At 37.6% G+C, this 27,834-nt stretch overlaps 1 protein-coding gene across 15 annotated transcripts in view; it reads left to right on the top strand.

Annotated features, from left to right (window-relative positions):
* ncor1 (nuclear receptor corepressor 1) overlaps positions 1–27,834 on the top strand; it is a 97,794-nt gene that overhangs the window by 43,255 nt on the left and 26,705 nt on the right. For 8 of the 15 annotated variants that reach the window (XM_067407363.1, XM_067407367.1, XM_067407359.1 and 5 more), the window contains 9 exons: positions 11,343–11,473; positions 13,911–14,101; positions 15,012–15,110; positions 17,013–17,075; positions 20,897–21,036; positions 21,745–21,817; positions 25,070–25,532; positions 26,103–26,301; positions 26,735–26,918. In XM_067407363.1, the coding sequence (XP_067263464.1) occupies positions 11,343–11,473; positions 13,911–14,101; positions 15,012–15,110; positions 17,013–17,075; positions 20,897–21,036; positions 21,745–21,817; positions 25,070–25,532; positions 26,103–26,301; positions 26,735–26,918 (1,543 nt within the window). Of the gene's footprint in view, positions 1–909; positions 2,142–11,342; positions 11,474–13,910; positions 14,102–15,011; positions 15,111–17,012; positions 17,076–20,896; positions 21,037–21,744; positions 21,818–25,069; positions 25,533–26,102; positions 26,302–26,734; positions 26,919–27,834 lie in introns of those variants that run through there. The other 7 variants (XM_067407373.1, XM_067407366.1, XM_067407372.1 and 4 more) reach the window with 6 other exon arrangements.

The following is a 27,834-nucleotide window of genomic DNA, read 5'->3' as shown; positions in this document are numbered from 1 at the left end:
TTGATGAAACTATCATAGTTAATGAAGACATTATTAGCTTATGTGGCATTATGAAATAAGTCTCTTGTGCTCTTCAAGCCTGCATTTATCTAGTCAAAAAAAGCAATATATTTTAAAAAAATATTACCATTTAAAATAATGGTTTTCTATTTGAATATACTTTAAAACATTATTTATTTCTGATGCAAATCTGAATTTTCAGCATCATTACTCCAGTCTTCAGTGACACATGATCCTTCAGAAACCATTCTAATATGATGATTAATTTTCAAAGTTGGAAAGTGGAAACAGTTGTGCTGCTTAATATTTTTTATAACATGCTGTGATCCTTTTTTCAGTCGATTGATTTAAAATCTTAATTTAAAAATATTAAAAATAACAGCATTTATTCAAAATAGAAATCTTTTCTAACAAATTACCTTTACACCACCTACTATGTGGCCTTTTTAGCCTTAACTGATAATATTTTTTAAACAAATATCACTCTAAGTAAATAAAATACAGTGTACATGCCATGGTATATTTGATTAGTATGGTGCCAATTTTATTGTTTCCACCAAACATTTACATATTCTTTTAGGTCTTTAAATTTCTTTTGGTCTTGTCTCAGACCCAACCCTATGTGAACTTGAACTTGTCTTGGACTCCAACCTCTCCAGTCTCGGTCTCGACTCGGACTCGAATGAGCTGGTCTCGACTACAACACTGCCAAATGCCATATCTTTTTATAACAAAGCATTTTGAATTATCCGTAAATGTTTTTAACATTTGGTGAATGCTAAGTTAACCCAATCTCTGTTGAAGTACAAGTGATATATCTTGAATATTATCATACATATGAGATGAGCTTCTACACGGCCTGTCTAACTTGATTAGCCCTCTGTCGCCTATGTGTGAGAGCAGCTGCTGTATGGAATAGGCATTAATTACAGCTATATTTAAACAGCACAGACAGCGCTGGATAAGAGCGTGTGTAACAGAGGACTTCTGTGAACACGCTGCCACGCTGATCACAAGCTGAGCATGTGTCTTTGAGTCAGGAGTTGAGCTGCAGTAATGAGGAGATGATCTGATCTTTTCCACTCACACTGCCTGACCCTTCAGCCACCAGTAGCCCCAGGTGCTTTCTGTGAGAAGGCGTATGCGCAGCTGTTTGCGTTTGCATATGCTGCCGTAAGTGTTTCCTGGTGTCTCTTTAGCTACCTGGATATATACAGCGCAGTCATAGTTTCCTCTGCCACCTGTTGTGATTATAACGTTTACATACTGATTAAAAAGAGAGGGCAAGCAGGTTCATTTTTTATCTTATCTTTAAAGCGGGCTCTGTGTGCTTGTGTGTGGAGTAGGGTCTGTTAACCGAGCTCGTCTGTGTGTGGGTGGAGTGTATGACCCTTAGAGATCCATAAAAGTGTTTGTGTCAGTCGAGTTCGGCTTACGTGGAGTTCTGAATGCTGTTCCAAACAAACTTCTACTCAAGCTTTCTTTTCCCAGAGTCCCCCGAGAATGTTTTAGAGAAAGAGAGGGCGAGAAAAAGCCAGAAGAATATGCATAAGCGGGAAGAACCAACTTTTATTTCTTTTTCTCTTTGTTAAACTGGCAGCCCGTGAGTTCTTCTGTCCCTCCAGAGTTTTTTCGGAGAAAGAGGGAGGGTTGGAGAATGTGTGTGTACGCGAGACACCCCTCCTGAGCTGCGCAGTGGTATGTGCCGTTTGCTCTTACACCAGTGAGAAAGTTGTGGAGCAGCTTGCTGTGCCAATCAAAATCCTGACGGGGCTGGGTTAAGATCGGTCAGGCTCCTCTCCCCTCCACCCCGCGGGGATTACCTGGGCTGACCCTAGCACCCAGATTAGCTAGCGCTTGCACACATTTTTGTGTGTGCGTGAGTTGGAGATGCCACTGCTTCTTTAGCAGGCTCAAACAACCCCGTGGCACGCTTTCTCGGAATATGCGCCATTGATCTGTCGAGCTGGGTCCCGCAGCTGAGGATCTGATCCAGCGCAACAGCGCTGTCAGGCTGCCCGAGGCGCGCTCTCCTGCTCAGCCTGTTCCTGTCACTAACTCTGGCCTCGGCTGCACAGCATTCTGGGATATATAATGGGATGAAAAGGACATTCATGAGGAGCAGATAAACGTAGATGAAGGTACCTTATGAATGAGTGAAGGAAATGGCTGTTTGTGGAGTAGTTTTTGTGTGGGTTTGGAGGCTGTTGCGATTGTTTGTGGAGATTGCTTTTGCTTAGTGGTGTAAGCTATGGTTGAAGTTATTCATTTATTCATAATATGTAAAAGGACATTTATGTATATTTTGTGTTAGTAGTTATAATAATAATAATAATAATAATTTATATTTAGTATATTATTTCATTTATATTATTATTTAAATGTATTATTTTATATTATTATTATCACTTACTGTCTTTATACCAATATCTACAGAGTGCATTAATAATAGTTGTGTGCGGCTGTGGTTAGCTTGGATGTGCTGTTGCCTTGGTGACACCTACAGGACGGGAGGTGTGCTGCTAACAAATTTTAGCGAAATTGTTCATACATCTCCTAAAGACAAAACAAAGGCATAGAAGATTAAAAAAATCAATTGGAGGATTTTGGTTTTTTTATATTGTTGACGCTCAATTTTGTTTCAATGTTATGCTGTTTTTTCTTGGCCTAGTCTTCTCTCCCTCCTTTTCTTGATTGGATTATTTTAGTTTTTGTTGTAGCTTATTGTCTTTCCTGTTTGTTCATTTGGCTTTGAAAACAATGATACTATTTTTACTGAGCTTTCCATGTGCTACAGTTGCATCTTTCACGACACGTTTTTTCAGAGTGATAATCAGCCACCAGTTTCTATTCCTATTACATTTGTCATTATATATCAAGTCAATTTTGTTTTGTTGGGAATTGAAAAACTTTCAAATAGTTTTGATGTTTTGTGATATGAAACAAATGGAGAACTCTTCAGTACTTATTTGTAGTGCAGGTTATGTTAACCGCTGCTTCACGTCTGTCACAGAATGTCACAGATACAGAATGAAGTGTGTCCAAAGGTTGACTGTAAAGCTGAAGTTTCCAATAAAAGATAAGGTAACATTAGAATATTGACAGTAGATTAATATTTAATTATTGCTTCCTCTGCCTCTATGCACTTAACCCTCTGAGACCCAAATAATTGATGTCATTGATATATTTTCTATATCTTCCTTGAAAAGAAAAATACTGCCTATTAAGGTAGTTTGTAAAAACAATGAATATTTATTCAAATGTTTTGATCTGGTAACCTTTATTTGGCCGTTCTATGTGGTTAGTGTGCAAGACTTGCACTTAGTGTTCTTAGTGTTCTTTAATCGTAACCGATTATAAAAACCATGGTGCATGTTCCTACACATCCAGGACATCCTGCATTCTGTTCTTTTCCATTGTGCTCCAGCTGTTTTTGAACACAAGAATGTGTCTTGTGAAAATCTCCAATGAACCTTAAACCAGCCTTAAACTCACAATGAAATCAAAATTGACTAATCTTTTTTTTTTCTTTTTATGGAATATTTTGGTGTTTATTCTAAGTTATTTATCTGTGCACATTATTATTATTATTATTATTTTATTTATTTATTTATTTATTTTAATTTTTTTTTTTTTTTTTTTTAATCATTTGCCTTCATAATCTTTAAAAAAAAAAAAAAAAATCTCTTGCAACTACATCTTTTCTACTCTGTGATGTTTTTTGGCAAGGGGGCGGAGCAAAGTGTCAACATGAGATCACAGCAATTGCAAACCACAACAATTCAATCATTTCCTGTTGGACAAAATCAATTCCTGCACTACTTTTTTTCTTCTTCTTTTTTTCTTCTAGAAACCGTTTCACTTAGATATGTCACACACAACAGGGAAGAAAAGACTTTCACAGCTTAGGTTTCATGATGATTTTTAAGACTGATCAGTCAGCCCACAAGAAGTTGATGTTTGAAAATCAAAATACTGTTTATCACGTTCCTGCTTCCAACCTTCATCAGCCCCCGGACAGTCTAAAAGGGTGTTTTGTTGTTGTTGTTGTTTTTAAGTGATTCCAAACAGTTATCAATGATGTCAGAATACAGTGACCATGTTGTGTGACTTCTTGTGGCACGCTTGGAGATTGTAGTTGTAAATGTTACAGCCACAATTTTTGATTGCGAGTTGCTGTTGTGTAGTTTTTACCAACATTTATTAAAACACTGGTATAATTTGATAGCTTTAAAGAGCTTTTGAATTTCTGCTTCAGGGTCAAAGTAACTCCTGAAGGTTAAAGTAAAATTAGTCAAAGAGAAAGACCTCTTTATCTGCTTTGTGCAAACCTGTTAATACCCATGATTATACAGTCAGCACAGGAATGAGTAAAATCTTGCCTTTGCATCAGGGCTGGAATCTTCAAGTAGGATATGAACAGAAGCTTCTCTGTAGCAGTTTTATTTTAGTGTTATTCACTGTTATAGTTTGCATTTATATTTTGAATTAGTTTTTAATGTTCTATTTTTAGGTAGGGCTGCACAACGATTAATCGTGTCCAAAATAAGTCTTTGTTTACGTAATATATGTCTGTGTTCTGTGTATAATTATTATTTATATATAAATACACATACATACGTGTATATATTTAAGAAAAACTTTATATTATATATAAAATATTTATATATAATATAAATTATATCTAAATATATATTTATACATTTATTTATACATGCCTATATTTATATACAATATAAATTATATCTAAATATATATACATTTATTTTTATATATATATATATATATATATATATATTATATATATATATATATATATATATATATATATATATATATATATATATATATATATATATATATATATATATATATATATATATATATATATATATATAATATATATATATATATATATATATAATTTATTTATTTATACATGCATATAATACTTAAATACATTGTATGTGTGTATTTATATATACGTAATTATACACAGAACACACACATATTACGTAATCACAGATGTATTTTGGACACATTTAATCGTTGTGCAGTCCTATTTTCAGGTTTCATTTTAGTTTGAGGTTGAGTGCCTTTGTTGTGTATTTTGTTGTTTTTATTATTTTTAATATTTCTATTTTATTTAATTGTTTTTATTTTAAGAGTTGTAGTAATTTTAGTACTTCAAAAAAAATCATTTAGTTGCCAAAACAACATTTCTAATTTTCATTTAATGTTTTCATCCAATATTTATTATTTATATCAATATTTTTTTTTGTTTTTTTGTTAATGTTTATATCTATAACACGGCTTTATAGACACTAGGGATGGGCAAAATATTGTATTCAAATGTTTGGGCTTGTAAAAAATTAATATTCGAATATTTGTTTAATTAAATGATGTTAAATGAGAAAGAAAATAATTTTTTTATTTAATTCATCAAGATTTTGTAACCATTTCTGAACAAGCTTACGATTAGGCAGTATACACAACAAGCTTACGTTATATACATAAGCTTACGTTTCTTTTAGATTTTAACAATCTAAAGAACAAAAGCATAAAGAACGGGAAAAACGCTGATAAAGCAGTTTTCGTACAGTTATCGTACAGAACGTGTATATATACAGTATACTCGAGTCAGTATATGGTTATTGTTTTCAGTTTCACATGTTCATGTTGAGAAAAACAATAATATCCACATGCTCTGGTGACAAAACGAGCTGCGCTGACAGAAGTTGCTGAGACAAAAAGATAACGGTGTGCTAAGCGAAGTTTCTAACAGCAACACTTTGTTTTTTCTGTTCGTAAATGTCTTCCTCGATGAAACTTTAAAGGAAGTTTGTCTCAAGATCATTTTGCTATCAGATAAGTTATCTTCTCAGCTCACTCGGGGGTATAGCTGTGCTTACCTGTTGTGAATGCAGTGATGGACAGCTGTCTTTTCTCATTCGACTGGTGTTTTGATTTCATGTGCTTTCTCATTATGGTGGTGATATTATAACTCAGTTTCATTAATTCATTTGATAAAAAGTAATTCCATTTAAGACAATTTTCATTTAAGTAATTCCAAACTTCGTGAGGCAGACATCAGCATTTGACGATCAAATACAATAAACTTCTTACACGCGCTCCGCAGCGCCATCCACTGCATATAGTTATAACTGCTAATTGTAGTGCTTAGCATTTATCATGGATTCACTGTATAGCACAGTAAAATTCAGATTATTAATTTTAAAAATGTTATTTTTTGAATATTAATTACAGATTGAATATTCGACTATTTGTGCACACCCCTAATAGACACCAGCATATCTGTAGTCTAAGCATTTGAAGTGTCATGTGCTTAGAGGTTGGTGAAAGGGGAACCATATAAGTTAAAAAAAAAACAGACTTAACTCTAAAGAAAGGAGATATTTCCATGTAAAGTGTGTTTAGATGGAATGTAAAATCATTGTGAACTGAGCTCTGAATGGCAGAAATGGGCTTTTATTGTGAACCACGTGTCAGTTTGTCAATGTGCTACATGAAACAAGGACATCCTCTTCCTGCCCTTCAACCTACAGAATAATTGACAGATTCTGTCCGCTTTGTGCTTGCTATATGTCTTTCATGTATTGGACCCTTTCTCTATGGGATTAGAATTGTTGCATATTTCCAGATAAATTGATTTTGATGCACAAATAAATATAGAGAATCACAAAAATTAAATTCACAAATAAATAGAATTAGATCCACAAATATATGCAGGAGTTTCACAAAAATGAATTAGATTCACAAATAAATAAAATGAAATTTGCAAATAAAGTATCCACAAATGTTTTCACTGTCACTGGCATTCATTTGTGAATCGCTTTTTGTACATTTGTGGATGGCTTCCGCTGCATTTGTGGATCACAGCACGCATTTGTGGATTTTGAAACATTTCTAGTGTCACGACGCACACAAATCCACAAATAAGTGGACTCCACCCACCATCAACTTAAGCCAGTCAGATAACAGCCATATTGCAGTGGCCAATCGTATCACGCTTTCTCTCCAACTAATCACATTTTGCTTGTTTTGCAGGGCACATTTGCCTTGAAAAAACTTAGCTCATTCATCTGCATTGTCTCAAATAGGAAGTATAAGGCCAATAAAATTGGTATGGTAAAAGATGGATTTTGGATTTTGAATCAGACTTCATAGTTTTTGATTGTAAAAGTTACTTACAGCGTCCAAAATAAATGCAAAGACGTATTTTTCAACATTGTACGATTTTTATTTGCATCAACCACTTAGAAAACCCCAACTACATGCCGCAGTGATGCTGAGGGTCGTACTTGTTACATCGTGTCTACCCAGTGCGAGGCTGTCTTCACTGGACGCGTCAAAGCGAATGCACGAATCATTTGGCCGTTGTGTAAATTGCGCAAGTATGTGTAGTACTTCAGAAGTAGAATGTGTCACGTCCAGTGTAAACTGCATCACTGATTATATAATGGGTACTGTTTGCTTTTGACGCGCTGTGTCGTGCCACTTGCATCCGGTGTAGAGAGCATGTTACTGATCATGATGCTCAGGATCTGTGAATGATCATAATTGGTATATATTCCTGAGTTTATCCTGCTTCACTGATCCTGATGGAAATACAAAGAAGGCTTAAACTCCTGTAATCTTTTAGAAAAGGTGTTTTAATCACAGCACTTCAGCACAATTGAATGCCCACAAAATACCGTTCCATTCAGGGGTGCAAAATCAGTGTAAAGCAAAATGTGATGGTTGTAGTGAGAACCTGATATGATATGTCAGCGCAATGTGGCAGATATCTGATTGGCTTCACCCGATCAACCTATTTGTGGATTTGTCTGCATGTCTTGATGCTAGAAGTGTTTCAAAATCCATAAATGTGTGCGGTGATCCACAAATGCACAGGAAGCCATTCTCACATCAATGCCAGGCAGAGCTGTTTGTTACAACACATTTGTAATTTTTTTTTTTTAATTTGCAAATCTTACTTTATTTATTTGTGAATTTTATTCACTTGTGTGAATCTCAATCTATTTACTTGGAAAAATGGAACAAACCCCCCCTCCCCCCCCATTTGTTCTCCACGTCTCTGTGGCAGAGGTACTGACATTTTTTTTGGTCCCATCTGGCAGCTGCACAGCTTGTTTGTGTTGGCTGAGCTTTGCTTGTTCCAGTGCTTTGCTTCTCTTTCGTGGAACAGACCGAGGAGGAGGAGGAGGGGCTCTGGTCCCTCTGTCCATTCCAGCAACCATGATAAAGAACCTCGGGCCATTAGCACACTGGCTCCCTCTCCAAACCAAAGGAAAAAGACCTTCTCTACTGATGGCAGCCCTGCACTTAGTGTAGTGTTAGTCTAAAGGAGAACTTGTCTACCTGCACTTATATTGCATTTAATATCGCCTGACTGTTGGCCTACACATGTAACACTGCACTAGACAATGGCTATGTTCACATTAGAGACTTAAATATTTAGTTGGTTTGATAATTTGGCTTTGTTTACATTTGTGTTTATGTATATGTTACCTTTTGTAATCAGTGTAAACTGATCGGCTCCCACCCTGTTTACAAATACCATAACATCACCTGCTTTGCACATGTCGATAACCTTAATAACAAGATCTCATGTTTGGAAGGCTGCCAAGTAAACTCAAATTCCAAACCTAATTTACCAATACTGCTTAATTTTGATTTCTTGTAAAGCTTATATTGTTTTAAGAGTTTAAACAGAGGTGAAACATCTCATTAAATTAGATTTGCTTTCTCTGAAATATGAAATAAGCCTAAAATCTGTTTCTGTACTAACTCTGCCATACAAATGTTCAACAATAGTTTTTTTTACTTTATTGATAGTTTATTGGTTTATACTCTATTGAAAAAAAATATTAATTTATTTTTTTATTTATTTAATGTGGTCTGCACCCTTATGGAGAGTTAAATGTTATGTGATGTGACTCCCCAACAAATTTTTAAATGAATTGGTGCTTTTAAATGCTGTTCTTTTGAACTTTCTATTAATCAAAAACCATGTAAGAGAAATATCATGGTTTCCACAAAAAGATTAAGCAACACAACTGTTTTCAACATTGATGATATTAATAAGACATGTTTCTTGAGCATCAAATCATCATATTACAATGATTTCTGGAGGATCATGTGACACTGAAGACTGGAGTAATGACAATTCAGCTTTGCCATCACAGGAATAAATGACATTCAATTCAAATTCAAATTAAGGATGCACAATATATCGGCCACTATATCAGTATCATCCGACACATGTTAATTTTTTATGTTATTGTTGTCTGTGGAGGCTATATTTTATTTTATTTACGGCACATGCATTTTGGTTGTTTATTTGTAAATGTTTTGCAATGACTTTGGCAGTAGTTGTTTTGTTGTTGTTGTTGTTGTTGTTGTTGTTTTTTGTTTGTTTGTTTGTTTGTTTGTTTTTTTTGATAAGGAAAGTTGGCCATGGGAGTGTAGAATTCATTTTAAAAGTTGAGGAATCTTACACTGGTTTAAACTAGCCTAGTTTATTGTACTATATGTTTGATTTAAGTTTAAAGTCTTGGGACATGACTTTTGATGGTGAGTCTTTTGTTTTTGTAATCAGGCTCTCAAATAAATATATCAAAATTTGGAATCAGATTTAGATTTATCCGACAATATATCGGTTGTCTACTTTTACATATAAAGAATTATTGGTATCAGCCAAAATTTTTGTATCGGTGCATCCCTAATTAAAATACAAAAAAGTTAATTTAAATTCTAATAATATTACTGTTTTACTGGGTTTTTTATTTTTATTTATTTATTTTTGGATCAATAAATGCATTGTAATGTCAAGTTCACACTGCCTGATTTTCAAAGTCATCAGATCACTGTTCTTTTCACACTGCACGACTATCTGGGGTAGCATTCAGTCGCTGCTGTGTGCACACTGCATGATGGATTGGCGACGGCGTTTCACATTGCATGGCTTTACAATAGGAAGAATCGCTGACACCTCTGTCTGGTCCGCAAACTACATCAAACACACGCGAGAAGTGATAAGGAATCTAACATCGTGAGCATAACAGACTTCTTTATAAAAAATAAAAAATAATTAAATAAAAACTTACTGATCCTAAACTTTACAATGGTAGTATGTCAATAACCCGCATTTATTGTATCATATTTATGACTATAGATGCAAAGGGTCCAGTTCTGAAAAATCAGATGGATTTTCATGAACATTGGGCCATGTGCTTTCATGGAAAAAGAGGGGGAGGAATAATATTTTACTCGTGCATTCTGCCATCATGAGAAAGACTCTCTTTAAACTCTCTCCCTGTACACTTACAAAATAAAACATTGGGGTCATTGTGTTTTGTATGTGTGGATGGTGTTTCCTCAGTCTCTGTTCATCTGAGCACCACCTACAGTTCTTGGTTCTGATTGGTCAGCCTTTGCTCTGTTTAGCTTTTATCCCTCTTGATCATCTGCTTCTTCTGTTCATATCCCCCCCCCCCCCCTTCTCCTTGGTCCTTTCTTTTTCTTTGTGACATCTATGTCCTGTTATTCATCACATATGTTAACATCATTGTATGCTTAGCACATTTATATGTCTGGCCTCCTTTGAAATTCAGTTCCAGAAATCCTGCATATTTACCCTTTGACCTACATTCTGTGTTTGTGTCATATGCATTAGAAGTTTTCAAAAGGCAAGAAAGGTTTTTTTATGGGAAAAAATTAGAGACGGGGATGGATCAAAAGTAACCAGACAGGAATTTTGTCTGATTCAGTCAAGAACAGGGATTATTTGGAGAATGCGTTTTGGTTTGCTTTCTGGCTTTAAACTGACATGACATCCGTTTTGTGGTCTCTGTCACAATGGCTAACAGTAAAATGTAGAAAACTCCTGGGTCTTCCCAGAATCCTGGCAAAGTGTTTTTTTTTTGTTTTTTTTTTAAATTCTTGCTTTATTTCATTTCCAGTTTATTTCACATAAAGATTCATTCTAACAGCAAGTTGCTATTAGTTTTAAGAAACTTTATTGAGTGATAGTGCAAGCATGTGCATCAGAGAACTTAATAAATGTAATTAAAATATTCACTTTGAAATATTTGTTAGCCTTAAATCATATTTCATTGAAGTCTTACATGTAGTGGAAGTAATGGTATTGCCTATTTGGTGTTTACTGATACATCATTCCTTTACGTCATAGCTGGGCTGACACAACTTAAGGTGAACTGCTAGTTTTTCTTGTGATGGGAACCTGGTCACAGGTTTGTGCTCTTGAAAAGGTCAGCTGTCTAAATGCTTCTGTTATTGTGGTTCTTTTCCTTTTAAAGCAGATAACGCGACCTTCACAGGAAGACAAGACAGACGACAAGAACGAAGAGGACAAATCGGAGAAATCAGAGAAGAAAGAGGACGAGGAGAAGAAGGAAGAGGAGGAGAAAGATGAAAAAGAGGACTCCAAGTAAGTACCATGGTTCGTTCCCATTTTTTCTAAGTTGTGATGAACTGGCCTCAATTCACCCTTTTGCCCCAACTCCACTATGAAATGTCAAAGGCCACATACCCACTGAAAGTTTGGGAGTAACGACAGCACAGTTATTGTTCTGTTAAAGCAGGATACGCTCTCAAAATGGCAATGTTTGGAGAAAATTTTGCCCTTTATATCAGAAAGAACCTTTACCCTCAAACCACCCTAATGATAAAAATCAGATTAGGGCTGGGCGATATATCAAATGCTTTTGTCACGTGCATTTCGTCAGTAAAGCCGGTTCCCTGATTACCGCTAAATCACCATCACCTGCTTTCAAATGGAGCGCCATTTAATAGACAGAGCCTTAGTTAACTGACAAGCCACGCAATATCACGTTCAATATTGACGGCGATTCATATCGATATTGAACGTGATATTGCGTGGCTTGTCAGTGAACTACGGCTCTGTCTATTAAATGGCGCTCCATTTGAAAGCAGGTGATGGTGATTTAGCGGTAATCAGGGAACCGGCTTTACTTACGAAATGCGCGTGACAAAAGCATTCGATATATCGCCCAGCCCTAAATCAGATACATGTTTCTGTTTCATGTTTCATTGCTGTCACAATGAGTGTGCAGTACTGTAAAGTAAGTGAGATGATCTGTTTTCTGTGAGGTGAGCCTTATTGTAACAGATAAGCTTAAGATTAACCTCATTAACTCAGTTGGTTTGGAGGAGACTATGTGATTTACTCTGGACCTCTTACAGTATCTCACAGAAGTGAGTACACTCCTCACATTTTCGTAAATATTTTATTATATCTTTTCATGTGACAACAATGAAGAAATGACAATACAATGTAAAGTAGTGAGTGTACAGCTTATACAACAGTGTAAATTTGCTGTCCCCTCAAAATAACTCAACACACGGCCATTAATGTCTAAACCGCTGGCCACAAAAGTGAGTACACCCCTAAGTGAAAATGTCCAAATTGGGTCCAAAGTGTCTGTTTTGTGTGTCCTCCATTATTTTCACTGCCCCTCTTGGGTATAGAGTTCACCAGAGCTTCACAGGTTGCCACTGGAGTCCTCTTCCATGACGACATCACGGAGCTGGTGGATGTTAGAGAGCTTGCGCTCCTCCACCTTCTGTTTGAGGATGCGCCACAGATGCTCAATAGGGTTTAGGTCTGGAGACATGCTTGGCCTGTCCATCACCTTTACCCCCAGCTTCTTTAGTAAGGCAGTGGTCATCTTAGAGGTATGTTTGAGGTCGTTATCATGTTTGAATACTGCCCTGCAGCCCAGTCTCTGAAGGGAGGGCATCATGCTCTGCTCATTCATGGTTTCCTCAATGAACTGTAGCTCCCCAGTGCCGGCAGCACTCATGCAGCCCCAGACTATGACACTTCCACCACCATGCTTGACTGTAGGCAAGACACACTTGTCTTTGTACTCCTCACCTGGTTGCCACCACACACGCTTGACACCATCTGAACCAAATAAACCACAGGACATGGTTCCAGTAATCCATGTCCTTAGTCTGCTTGTCTTCAGCAAACTGTTTGTGGGCTTTCTTGTGCATCATCTTTAGAAGAGGCTTCCTTCTGGGACGACAGCCATGCAGACCAGTTTTATGAAGTGTGCGGCGTATGGTCTGATCACTTCAGAAACCACTGTATGGTCTTGGAAAACTTCTTATAGCCTATGCCATCTTTATGTAAAGCAACAATTCTTTTTTTCAGATCCTCAGAGAGTTCTTTGCCATGAGGTGCCATGTTGAACTTCCAGTGACCAGTATGAGAGAGTGAGAGCGATAACACCAAATTTAACACACCTGCTCCCCATTCACACCTGAGACCTTGTAATACTAATGAGTCACATGACACCGGGGAGAGCAAATGGCTAATTGGGCCCAATTTGGACATTTTCACTTGGGGTTGTACTCACTTTGGTGGCCAGCGGTTTAATGGCTGTGTGTTTTGAGAGGACAGCAAATTTACACTGTTGTTCAAGCTGTACACTCACTACTTTACATTGTAGCAAAGTGTCATTTCTTCAGTGTTGTCACATGACAAGATATAATAAAATATTTTTTAAAATGTGAGGGGTGTACTCACTTCTGTGAGATACTTTGTCACTACCAGGAATTCAACAAAAAGTTGAATTCATCATGAAAAACTGGGATTTTTGACTCTATTCTATGAATATTCAAAAGGGTACAGAGGTGGTTTTGTGGTCTGAGTGTGCTTCTGTTATGGAAACTCTATAGTGAACTTTGTACAACTAATATATTATAGCAGGTGAGAAACTTGCACAGTGTCTGCATTTGCAACTCTGAGCTCTTCTCGCTCTGACCGTCTGAATAGATGTAATTGAGTTGAGTTCAGTGCAGAGGAGAGCCTTTATTCCTCGTCTTCGCCTCCGCAGGGACATCAGTAAAGATAAAGAGAAGTGTGAGGGAGAGGAGGAAGAGGGTAAGGAGCAGAGCACGCCACGCGGCCGAAAGACTGCCAACAGCCAGGGCCGACGCAAAGGCCGCATCACCACCCGCTCCATGGCTAATAATGAGGCTGCGTCTGTGGTGGCTGAAGAACCACCTCCACCACCACCTGAACAAGGTAACATGCACAACTGTTATTTGATCTTACTTCAGCTACATTGTCACTACTTATTATTTTTCAAGCATGTTTTTATGCCTTGCAAACTTAAACATTTGATTTGATGTGATGCATTGAATATTATTGTAATTAATTTAAAATAGTCATGCTGCTTAATATTTTTGTAGAAAACCATGATACATTTTTTTCTGGATTCTTTAATGATTAGAAATTTCAAAAGAAATGCATTTATTTCAATTAGAAATCTTTTATAACCATATATGTGTACTTTTAATGAAATCAGTGCCTCCTTAATTATTAAATTCTTTATTTTTTTAAAAAAGGTAATGTAATTTCAAGCTATTTTTTGCAACTCAAATAATTTTTTTTAATAAAAGAAAATTGTTAAATGAAAAATCTAAAGTCACTAAAAATATTTTGGTTTATTTTTTTCCTCTTCATGGGACCAGCAAAATGTGAAAAGTAAAAATCTGAACTAAAGACCTAACTGGGCAGCAGAATTTTTTTTTTTTTTTTTTTTTTTTTTTTTGTATTTATTTATTTATTTTGTAAAAATATTTTTAAATTCTTACCTTATTGTTGAGATTTAACTCTTTTTGTTTGTCAAACTGTCAGTGTTTTTTGTTTTTTTTTTGTATATCATGTAACATTGTTTGGAAGTTGGGAGGTGACTCACCTAGTCGACTAGGTTGGCAATATTGTAATAAACTACAAAAAGTAGGCAAAAAAAAAAATCACTACACTGAAAACTGAATTACACTTAAAATATATTGTGGGAACATCTGAGAGCTAGTGATCTGTCCAAACAAACTAATTTGCTTATAATGAATCTGACTTCCCTATATTAGGGCACATACACACACAAGCACAAATGAGCCCAAGTCCTGATGGTTTATTCTGTGTTGCTTAGTTCTGCCAGAGCCAACACCCCCTTCTAAACCTGAGCCGGTGCAGAAACCAGCTCGAGAGGCTGCGAAACCCTCTCCCACAGCCAGCACAGACACAAGAGGTAAGAGCTATTTCTCACATACTTGCCTTTTTTTCTTTTTTTCTTTTTTTTTGTTCAAATAGATTTTCACATCCACGCACTCACTCCCTTTACTCTCGCACCTCTCAGAAAGGTGCATCTGTGTGGTGCTGTGATGTCTGTCTGCTGATCATGCGGTCAGTCTGTAGAAGTGTGATCTCTTCCTCGGCGACCTCATTACAAAGCCTGAAAGTCACCTAGTTTGCTGCTTTCTTTGACCGCAGCAAGGTGTACGTGCATGCTTGTGGGGTTTGCCTCAAATGCTGTTGTGATAAAAGGCCTATCAGACAGAAACACTGTGGGTTTGATCCTTGAGGCTTACAGAACAGCAGCATTATTTCACTTCTGTTCTTTCACTGACATCTAGAGAATTTTTCTTCATTTTACTGTTTATTCCCTTTGCACTCTTTTGTTCCCTCCTTTAGTGTTTTTTTTTTTCTGTAGCTCTTTTGCTCTGTCTCTCTCTCGTTCTCTCAGTGAGATTGTTTGTCCATTCTTTCCTATCTCCGAATCGCTCTCTTCTTCCTGCCACCCAATGCCAGACTCAAGGTCTCTGAGTTTGTGTTGCCGTGGTGACAGCGGGTGGAGGGATCGCCATGGAGACAATAATGAGAGGCAGGTAAACGCGGCGAGTCTCAGGAGGAGTTTGATTAGAGTGAAAAGGGGAATGAAAGACCGACCTGATTGTTTCATTTGGCTTTTGGTGCCACTTTAAAATGAATTAAGAGACCTCAGTTCTCAGTAATTAGTGTTCATTTCAGCACCCACGTCAGAAAATGTGGCTAATTAGTGTTCCGTACCTTAAAGAAGGGTCACCAACTGTGTTTTGTCATTCCTGCTGTTTTGTGATGGAGTCTCCAGTTTGGCCTCTGCTCAGTAGAGCTATTAAACCTCAAGCCCTCATTGGCTTAAAGGGGTCTACCCATCTCGCCTGATGAAGTTTGTACCTGTGAATGATTTTTATCTCGTCATTCTCCGTCTTTAAAATGGGTTTAAAGTTTTAAACAGGCACTCAAGAGCCATAATGCACCAATTCCACGTCTAAACCGCCATCAGCATGACAAAGCAGCAGAGTTCAAGCTCATGAACGTAACGCACACACTGTCAGGGGTCATGGGGTAACGTAAACAGTCTAGTGGGTCACCAAAGAGACGTTTATTTGAAGAGTTTTAGCGGAGACTCGCCGCACTAGTCATCCAAACACTGTGGGGACACACACTCGCGCTCTCGCATAAATGTCAGAGGTTCATACTGTGCTAAATCTGTCTTAGTGTTTAGTCAATTTCAAGGAGACCCTCAGAGCGGGCGGGAGAGGAGAGCACAGGCTGTCTTTCTCTCTTTCTCTGTCTTTCTCTCTCTCTGTCTTTCTCTCTCTCTCCCTCTCTTGCTCTCACTGTAGTTTGAGTGGAAATTACGCAGGGAGGGGTTGTTGCACTGCTCGCTTCAGCTTGGCTACTGTTATGAGACAGACTGCCTAATGATATGGGTGAGTGAGTGAGTGTGTGTGTGTTGGTCTTAGACCCAGAAGGGTGGTGCTTCTGCACTCCTCCACTGTCTGCCTGAGATCAGCTGACTTTACTCTCCGACAGACAGCGAGAAAGAGAGAGACAGGAGTAAGAGAGAGGTGAGACTGCCTAGTTGAGTCCAGTGCTCCAAGAAGGGAAAGCAATAAACGGGGCAAAGGACGGAAAGCGGCTGAGGACAGAGAGAGAGAGAGAGAGAGAGAGAGAGAGACCAAGAGAGAGAGGGAAGTTCTTGAGGAGGGTGGAGGTCTCTGCAGCCCCCAAGTATAAACAGATAGAGAGGGAGGGTGCGAGATGAGCCGTGTCGTGTAGTGCTGCCTGAGTTTTCCCTCACTGACGCTGACGGTGTGTGTCGCTACAGGCGCGGTTGAAGCTGGAGAGACGTCTCGCTGGACAGAGGATGAGATGGAGATCGCCAAAAAAGGTACTGCTTGACTTTTACTTCATCTCCCTCCCCCACTCCTTCTCTGGTTTTCAGTTGGCTCAGTCTTCACACATGCACAAACTTTTCATCTCGCTTTTGCTCTATTTATTTTATGTTTTTGTGGTTTTGCATATTTTCCTGTGTTGGGGAAGTTGGTTAGTGTTGCATTTGTGAGCATCCTCTTTGTAGTGATTATTCAGATCAGAAACTGAAGTAACTGACTGTTTGACACACTAGAAACTTTACAAGACGACCATTCACCTTTAAACACAGTGAAAGAATGACAGTAATAGTGCAGAGGGCAAATGTTTTGCTCTGAGTTTAAAGTTTATTGAAAGCTTTTTGGATCTCACAGAAAACATGTACAGGTCACATCATGTCACCCCGTAATTAAACGGGAAGACACTAAAGCCTTGTTTTCGGACGATTATGGTATTATTTCATGAGTTTAGCACATTTTCCACAAAATTCTTATTACTGTAAGGCAAAAAAAATATTGTTCTTATTAATGCAATGCAAATTTATATTGTGTATATAAATGTACACTACATTACATATTTAGAAGTAAGGATACATTAAATTGATCAAAAGTGACAGTAAAGAATTCAATAATATTACAAAAGATTTTTATTTCAAATAAATGCTGTACTTTTGAACTTTCTATTCATCAAAGAATACTGGATATTGGTTTAAAAAAACATATTAAGCAGCTGTTAACTTTTTCAAGATTTATAATCATAAGAAATGTGTTTTTAATTATAGTAATATTTCACAATATTACTGTTTTTACAGTATTTCTAATCAAATAAATACATTCTTGGTGAGCATAAAATATTTACCGACCCCAAAAATTTGAATGGCATCCTGTAATTTTCCTTTTGGTTTGACTGTATTACCATGGTGTGTAAATAGTTTGCAGATCCGAAATATAGCATAATTTCCTTACATTGCAGTAATGAGATTTATTATTGTTATTAGTTTTATTAGGAATGAGAATGTGGAAGAGAAATGTGCTAAATCTAAATGGTCCTAAAATACGCCTCATTTACTTCAAGAAAAATAAAAATATTGGTGAAATATGGCTTGGACATGATCTTGACAGCTTTCACAAGATTCTCTTGAACAGGCCTAGGTTCAGCTGCACACTTCAGTTTGCAGTTCTGTCTCGACAGTCGTTGTCAGTGTGACAGCAGAAATGAACCAAGAAAAAGAGGCTTCCTCTTTTTGCACTGAATAAAACAGTGGAATTTATTTTCTGGTTGGTGTTTGTTTTTGACTGATTGAATTAATGGCCTGGAAAGGAGAACAGTGAAAAATAGAGGTCGTCTAAAAAAATATTTTTAAAATTCTTTTTATTTACCTTATCACAAAAACTTTTGTGAAGCATTTTTTGTAAGTTTGTTGATCAGCCCTTCTGAGACCTCTAACATATACTCTATCGTATACTCTAAGATAATGAAGGGACACTTATGTTTTTGCATTAAGCAAATTTACACACACATATACAGTATATTGACAGATCAACAAATTTAAGTGCAGTGAGTGTTTGCATTACTAAAAAATTAAAATCACTCTCAGACACACTAACTAACAAACTACCGCTAGAGCTTTTTAAAGCATCAGAGCTTGGAGAAGTGTTTTCAGGTCAGACTGCGGTCATCTGAGTGCATTCCTTTTGCTTCCTCTTTCTTTGTGCTCTTTTTCATCTTCTCTTTAGTAGAGGGGAAGTTCAGTCCACTGAGGAACAAACATGAAGGTGTGTGTGTGTGTGTTTCTCCCTGTATCTTTCGCACAGACCTCTGGTGAGCCTTCAATGTCACAGTTCAGTTTAATTGGAGGACTGTCTAACATGATTGGCTCAGGACTAGGAGAACTGCACACTGAGATTCAGCATTTGTTTGGAGGAACTGAGTGTTGTTTTATATTCTGACATGAATCACTATAGCTGCTGTGTAGACATGAGAGGCACTGTACTGTTTTCCGAAACAACAGGCGGCAATAAAGTTCTTTAGTTTCATGATTTATTAAGTCATGCACATTCTTGCTTGTGTTTGTATAAAACAGGTTTTACTCTGTCGCACAATGTCAGTGGGGCGAGATAACAGAGAGAAGCTTTATGTAGAGCCGAATCAAGGTCATCTTGTGCCATAAACCACTGCGGCTCAAGGTGGTTGATGTTTGCAGGGATTCATTTAGTACTCATTCAGTATACCACACACAATTTCATTATGAGTCTAGGTACTAGTTGTTGTCTCCTTTCCAGCACACTGTGGCTAACTTCTTGGACAAGTGATTTGCAGATTCAGTCAAGTGCAGTGTCACTTTTGTGCAGGGCCTTGACAAATGACAAACTATTTAAACCTGTGTCATTTCAAGACATCTAGTTCTTCCATCCTGGCTTGTTGAGTACAAATACAATGTTGATAGCTTCATCTTGGGCTTGGATTTCTGTTAGAATTGCTTAGTTGCATAAAAAGTCTTTAGGGTATTTGTTTTCTTTGAACAATTGCTGTAATGTACTGAGAAAAAATATCATAGGAAATTAGTGCATGTGAGTGTCACAGCCTCTTGAGTATTTGGCACTGTTTACTGCCCTCATGGTGTCTGAGAACATCCAGCTAGTTGGAATATCTCGGTTGGCAGTTGGTGGTGTGGGCTTTCGTGATCATGGCAGTGATCAGTGACATGTGAACTGCTCTGATCTGGTCCAAACTTTTCTTGTAAATGCAAAGGCACACACAGCATCACAGACTTAATTTGGTTTCTGTGCTGACTGTGTAGCTCGATTACTTTCTGGGGATCACTTAAAGTATGACAAATAAAATATAAACAGTGTTCATAGTGATAGCACAATGTGTTTATTCAATGTATATCTATTTTTTTTTTCTTTTCACTAAAACTGACAACTGCTGCTGGCATGCATGAATGCATACTATGACACACCCTGAATGGACAAATACAAATTACACACATTCACAGGGTAAAGTCACTTTATACAACACAATTGTTTCATTTTAATTTGCCAGCAAATTGGGACATTTTAAGAACCTGAAAAATGGGAGAAGAAACCTCTTTTACTATTCCAGTAGATTTGTCGTCTATATACTGTTGTCAAGCTGTTTGGAGTTGGTTAGTGTGCCACTGGCTTTTAAGTTTGAAAGGTTGAGTCATTTCAAATTTCAAAATTAGAAATTTAGCTTGAAAGTGAAAGCTTTCCGTATGCAGGTTTCACATCAGATTCAAGATGGTCACATGAATTTGCTACACTGACCAACAGAAATCTGCTTGGTTTGAAAGAAACTTCTGTGTGAATGGCTCTTCAGACATCACTACACTCTTCACGATGGATCTTTTTTTACCTGCAAAATTTTGTTGAGATTTTGCTTATGTGACAGCACAATTTGGGAGTAAATGCAACTGTTGTTAAGGTACCCATGGATAGCAATCCTTTCTGATTTCTTGACTTAATATTGATAGTTAATTTGTTATCAGTGCAACCTGAAGTATCATCATCACTAATGTTTCTTCCTGTTGGATGCTCAAAAATCAGGTGTTCAGCTAGAGTGGCACAGTCATTTTGACTGAAACCCAGCTATATTTCATGTTAAGATTGTTTAGTGCCTCTGGAGGAAAGATGGTCTTCATGTTATCATGGGACCTTTATTGAACGTTCTTGTGGTCAATAACGGGCACCAGCCAGCCAGTCAGATAACTATAAGTAATGCTTTTAAACATTTTATTACTAAGGGTTTTGTTGCAGTTGGTGGAAGGTGACTTTTCTCTCTTCATTCATAATCTTTCCCTCTTTCTCTTGTGTGCAGGGCTAGTTGAACATGGTAGGAACTGGTCAGCCATTGCTAAGATGGTAGGCACTAAGAGTGAAGCTCAATGTAAGAACTTTTACTTCAACAACAAGAGACGATACAACCTAGACAACCTTCTACGGCAACACAAGGTACAGGTACAGATCCAGCATTCATTGAATAAATCTGCTACATCCAAACATTCTCATTGCATGGTAGAAAATATCTGAACAGTGATTTATCTCATTTATTGGCCAACACATCATTCTTGTATTTAAGTGTCTCTAGAGACACTTCTCTCGATCAGAAGTTTCTACATTATTGAAATGTTCACATAGGATATCTGATATTTTACTATGGATGATATTTATTTATATTTTAGTCATTTATTTTATCTTATATGTTTTAAAATATTAAAATGATCACAATCACAACTCTACATCTAGATATTTACACTACCTTTCAAAAGTTTGGGGTCTTTTTGAAAGAAGTTCTGCATTTATTTAACAATACAGTAAAAACAGCGATTATTATAAAATATTATTGCAATTTAAAATAACCGTTTTCTATTTTAATATGTTTATGTAGTTAATTCTTGTGATGGCAAATCTGAATTTTCAGCATCTTTACTCCAGTCTTTAGTGTCACATGATCCTTCTAAAATCATTTAACATTTTCTTACTAGTCACAGTTGCTTTGGCTGTTTTTATGCATAATGCTGAAAAAGTAGTGTAAGAAAGTAGTTACACAGAAAGTGTGTCTTAGGAAGACAAAAAATTGTGAAATGTCTTTATGTATGCACATGATTGTGGTATAATTTATTGTAAACCATTCCTCACAACTATTCCTCGTGTTGTTGTGTGCAGGGTTCCCGGCTCCGTGGAAATCGAGACTCATCACAGAGTGATCCTGCGCCTGATGAGGACGAGGAGAGTGATGGTAGGATCTCTCTTTGTGGTTTGAATTCTTTTACAGCCGCTGCTTCCAACATAAGCTCTAATGCTTAAACAAACACCCTAAAACCCATCGCTGTCAGTCTATTTCTCTGTGACCCATGAACCCAGAGTCTGATCAGGCAGAGAGGAAAGGAAGCAGTGGGGCTGTAATGTAAAGAGAGCTGAAACAGACTGATACAGAAAGAGAGGGATGAGAGTGAGAGAGCAGTAGTGCAGTGTGCTGACCTGTCTGACTGCAGTGCGTTTGATTAGATTTGACAGCAAAACCCCAGACCGCGCTGCACTGCCACAGAGGTCAACATCATTCCCTCTACTTCTGTCTGTACGCTTAATGAGTGAGAATCAGAAGAAGAGAAAAAAAAAAAGAACCAGTCGGGTGGGGGAGGTGGATGAAAGGGAGAGGAAATGAGTGAATTAGACAGAAACACAAAGAAAAGAGAGTGGAAATAGAGGGAATATGCAGAAGGGATAAAAGATCTGTACTAATTCTGCCTGCCATTCTCACTCTTATGAAAGCATTCCCTCGCTAAAACCTCAAAAAAGTGTGCTTCTGCTGAGTGTGCTGTTATTCAGGTACTGTTGTGAGTGATAGTCAAGTCACCTTATTTATATAGCACTTCATACAGTATAGGGGTGCGTTTCCCGAAAGCATCGTTAGCCAACTATGGTTGTAAGTCCCATTGAACACTATTGGTAATGGCAGAACTTGTGACCATAGTTCACTTTGGGAAGCACACTCCAGATTGTTTTTAAAGCAGCTTTGCCGTGATAAACAGGAAAATTGTCCAGTGATGCAAACAGAATTCCATTCTGCTGTAGAGCAGCTCTAAAAAGTTAGTAAACAGTCATTATTCAGTTGAAATCATTTGTGTTGATTCAGTTCAATAACTATGTAAAGTTTGTCAATTATGGAATGGGTTCAATTCATCTATAAAGCAGCTCTGGAGAAAACGGTGATGTCATCATCCAGCTTAATTAGGTTCTCATCCAATAGTGACAGTGCATTCAAGTCATTAAAGGGTTAGTTCACCCAAAAATGAAAATTCTGTCATTTATTACTCACCCTCATGCTGTTCCACACCCGTAAGTTAAGATCCGATGGCTCCGTGAGGCCTGCATAGTCAGCAATGACATTTCCTCTCTCAAAATCCATTAATGTACTAAAAACATTTAAATCACTTCATGTGAGTACAGTGGTTCAATATTAATATTATAAAGCGACGAAAATATTTTGGTGCACCAAAAAACAACAACAACAAAAAAACGACTTATATAGTGATGGCCGGTTTGAGCATTCGCTTAGTAAGGTCTGATCGCGCTCTGACAACGGCAGTGATGTCTTGCACTCATTGAAATATAAGCGCGAGACATCACTGCCGTTGTCAGAGTGCGATCAGACCTTACTAAGCGAGTGCTGAACGCAGTTGGACATAGTGGTGTATTAGAGGTAAAAAATGATATAAATACTGTTCGGTTTCTCACACAAACCGATCGTTTCGTGTGTTAGGACATCAATGTGTCGTCACGAGCCGCAGGGTTTAATTTGGATTTGTCTAAGCATATTTTTTGACATATAAATTGTGTTACCATTGACACCCATTATATGACTGACAGACGGCAACAGTTGTAGTTAAAAATCATCATTTGTGTTCTACTGAAGAAACAAATTCACCTACATCTTGGATGCCCTAGGGGTAAGCAGATAAACATCACATTTTCATTTTTGGGTGAACTATCCCTTTAATGTTGAAAACCGTTGTGTTGCTTAATAATTTTGTGAAAAACGTGATAGGATTTTTGATTATTAGAAGTTCAAGAGAACAGTATTTATTTGAAATGGCTTTTTTTCTTAAATAATGTAAAGGTCTTTACTGTCAGTTATGATTAATTTAAATAAATCCCTGCTATAATATTTTTTTTTAACTTACCCTAAACTTTTTAATGGTATTCCCTTTCATTAGATTCCATAGATTTCTCTTAGCAAAAACAGAAAGCTGCAAGGCTGCTTCCCTGGTTTGCTTTCCTTGGTTACTTGGAAAGCTATATTTGCTAAATTCTGCTGTCTTCTGTTCTCCCTCCTCTCCTTCCCTCAAACCTCGCTCTTTCTGTTTTTTCTGCTTTTTTCTTTCTGCTGACATACTCCTGTAGCCAAGCAGGTTAGCCTTTATCACTTTCCATCGCTCTCTGAGAGACACCGAGAACCAGATAGACCATGAGAGTGGCAGAAAGCCTCCACACAGCAAGAGGAGGAAGGAATCATAGATGATGGAGAGGAGTCATTTTCAGACAGGGAATGGAGGAGGGAGAGAAGGATAGTTGCTTTCTAGTTGTCGGTTATGTGCTGCTGCTTTGGCTTTGCAACCTGCAGGCAGATGGAATATATCTGTGTGTATGTGTTATGCCTGTTCCTGTGGAGATGTAAGTTAGTGAACTTTTGCTTGGTGGTTATATATAGCAAAATTCAATAAATTGATCAAAAGTGACAGTGAAGATGTTTATAATGTGAGTGATCATTTGAACTTTTCTACACATCAAAGAATCCTGAAAAAAAAAAAAAAAATGCATCCGTGTTTCATCAAAAATATTAAGCAGCACAACTGTTTTCACATTGATATTAATAAGAAATGTTTCTTGAGTAGTAAATCAGCATATTAGAATGATTTCTGAAGGATCATGTGACACTGAGACTGGGGTAATGATGCTGAAAATTCAGCTTTGCCATCACAGGAATAAATTACAATTTAAAATATAATAGAAAGGTTTTTGAAATGTTAATATTACTGTTTATATTACAATATTACTGTTTTTACTGTATTTTCAATCAAATAAATTGGTGAGCATAAGAGACTTTCATTATGCATTAATCACAGGAACAATCAAACTGTAGTGTGTATGCAAAGTTGCGTGTATTTTATATGTAGCTCTCCCTGCGGTCCTGGTGGATGTTTCACATGGCGAGAGTGTCAAGGTAGTGATTAGCCAAAGGATGTTAGCGGTCCAGAAGTGCATTAGCTTGATTGCGTGATGCCGCGTGCAACGATGGTGACCTCAAATGCCACCTCTGCTCTGTCACGGCAAGGTTGTTTGGGTTTTATGCTTCTCTCCCTTTGTGTTTCTGTTGCAGAGATTGAAATAGATTGGATTTGATATTCTGTGCCCTCTTTGCACAGATGAATGAAGAATTTAAAGAGGATGTGATGGCTCAATCATACGCTCTTTCATCTCCTTTCCTCAGGTCCCGATAACAGTTCGGACACAGAGAGTGCACCCTCTCCATCTCAAACCGACCCCTCCAAATCCTCCGACTCTCTAACTCATCCCAGCTCAGCTCTGGATGGCGCATCAGACCTGGATGTCACGACATCCAAGGGCCCGGCGGCAGATGCCAAAGGCCAGGAGCCTCTGTACAGCGAGCTGCGGGTGAAAGTAGAGAAGAGTCCAGAAGGAGGAGCTGGAGACGGGCTTCCTCAAGATGAACGAACACACTCAGCATATGAAATGCAGATCCATCCTAAGAGCGAGCCACAGGATGTGGAGATGACCACACCCAGCAGTGAAAGAGCACAGGTGCAAGTGAAGACTGAGCCAGAGGTCAAGGATAAGGAGGAGAAACAAGGGGAGCAGCACCACTCCGATAATGACTCTAGCGCCACCTGCAGTGCGGATGAGGATGTGGAGGCCGAACCTGACCGACAAAGGTGAGAAAATGCTGCTCGTGTTTTATTATGGGGTGTTTGTACAGAAAGTGCTATTTGTTTCTAGTATCATGGATAAGGTGGTGCTTTAATTTAAAAAATAATTAATTTGTGTGAATTTATTTCAATTATAAATTTAAATATAAAATGATAAATTTAAATTCCCGTAGCTCCATTTCTGTTGCCTGTGAGATCATTGGTTTGATTCCCTGAGAATGCATTGTGTTGAATACAGTAAAAATACAATAAATTTTTAGTTGAAATCAGTAAAAAAAAAAAAAATAAATGTTCGCCGACCAAATATGAACTACTGGCATGACGAAAACTAATTCTGCCTGCCAATAAATGTTGAGCCATGATGTGTAATACATTTTTTACATAGTAAAGTTTTATTTGAATAGTTTTTATTTTAATTTACTTACCTAAGTGAATTATATTAGAAGTGCAAAGATCGTAAAAATGTTATATTGTACAAAAGTAGGGGTATAGACTGTGAATGAATGAGAAATTACTTCCGACTGCTTTGCTCTGCTTAATACGTTTTATTCTCTTGTTCCTTCCTTGCTGTGGCAGACTTTTCTCTTTGGAGAAGCCATCATTGCTGGGCACTTCAGGCTCAGTGGTTGTGTCCTCAGCCAAACTCCTCAGCATGCAGCAAATACAGCAGCGGGCCGCCACCATCCCCCCTATGGTCAGTCCCCATAGCCTCTACCCCCACTTAGCATTCAGATATGCCCCTCTGGACAGAGACAGGGCCCAGCCACCCCGCCACGTGAGTCCTGCCTCCATCTCCACTTCCGCAGATCAAGCATTGTGATTCGCTTCTGCGGCAATCAGCAAACAAATCAGCAAATGCCAATTGATTTTCCACACTGTGAAATCGTGATGAATGAGAACATGTTTGATTGCTCTAGGCTGATCAGTCGGTTTGGAGGCTGTCTGTTGTGGCGATTTGGTGTGGCTGTGAAATGAATTTAATTTAACTGAGGCCCTGATTGGCCATTCAAAACATTTACACCATAAAAATGTAGCATCTTGTTGCATAGCAAATAGCAGCTATTACTTATTAATGGTATTAAGTCATTAAGTCATCCACTTTTAAATGACAAATTTAAATATTTAATCTAATGGAGCATTTTTGGTGTACATCAATCCAGCATTTTGCCCACATTTGAATCCTCTCTCTTACGGAATGGGTTGTTTAGGTTTCAGCTCCATTTGGTCACAGTGGTGTTCCCGGAGGTGCATTGAGCGGCTTTGCAATGTTCCAGCACCAAATCAAAGCTGTGCATGAGTCCGTGCAGGAGGACAAACAGAGACTGGACCAGAACGAGTCTGATCGCAGACCACGAGTCACCACCCACAGCCCCACTGTACTGGACAGAGAAGGTGAGTCAGACACAGGAGGAGTGAGAGAGAGAATGCACAAAAATCCCTCAAATGTGGTAAATTGAGAAAACCCCATAAATCCAACAGCAATCATTTCCACTGAAAAGTCTTTTCATTTTGCCTTTGCTCTTTGTTCATATCCACTTCAGATATTTGGACAGAGTGGATTCATAGGCTAACAGCTTGTAGTGTTGTAGTCAAGACCACCTTAACCAAGACCAAGTCGAGACCAAACCAGATTGTGTTGAGACCAAGACTTTGAGGGGTTGAGACCAAGACAGGGCGAGACTGAGTCGAGACCAGACCAGCTTTCCTTAAATTCATCTAAAAGATCCACATTTACTGCCTGTGTCTGATATTTAATCAATACATACAATTAGAATAATAAGAGACTATATAGAGCTGCTACTAATCAAATAACATCATTAACAACAAAATTAATCTTTGCACTGTAGAGATGGAACAAAATGTGCATCTGTATTGGTACAGTTACACCTGCATTAATAATGTTGAGTCAAATGTTTAAATAAACTAACAAATAAACAAAACAAAAAAAAACGTTTATTAAACGTATGTATAATATCTATATCAAGTTTGCAGTCGTGCTCATATTTGGGGAAAACAGCTCTCTTGCTCGATATATTGCTTTGATTATATGTTATAATAAAAAAGATCTCATACAAGTACTTTTTGCAATCATATCTTGAATTTTGCAGGCATTTGTATTAATTTTGGTGACATTTTTGACAATCCCCCATTAATTACTGACCCGGAACAACATTAACAAAAGAAATCAAAGTAGAAGTAAATTATTGATTGCATTTGAAGTAGAAAGGTTTACATCCAATCACATTAATGATGTTAACAAATAAATCAGACAATGCACCTGCAATTTACTGATACTGTATCCCTTCAG

Source organism: Chanodichthys erythropterus, chromosome 13 (assembly GCF_024489055.1).
Source record: "Chanodichthys erythropterus isolate Z2021 chromosome 13, ASM2448905v1, whole genome shotgun sequence".
Taxonomy (NCBI): Eukaryota; Metazoa; Chordata; class Actinopteri; order Cypriniformes; family Xenocyprididae; genus Chanodichthys; species Chanodichthys erythropterus.
This window is presented reverse-complemented; position numbering and strand designations above follow the sequence as displayed.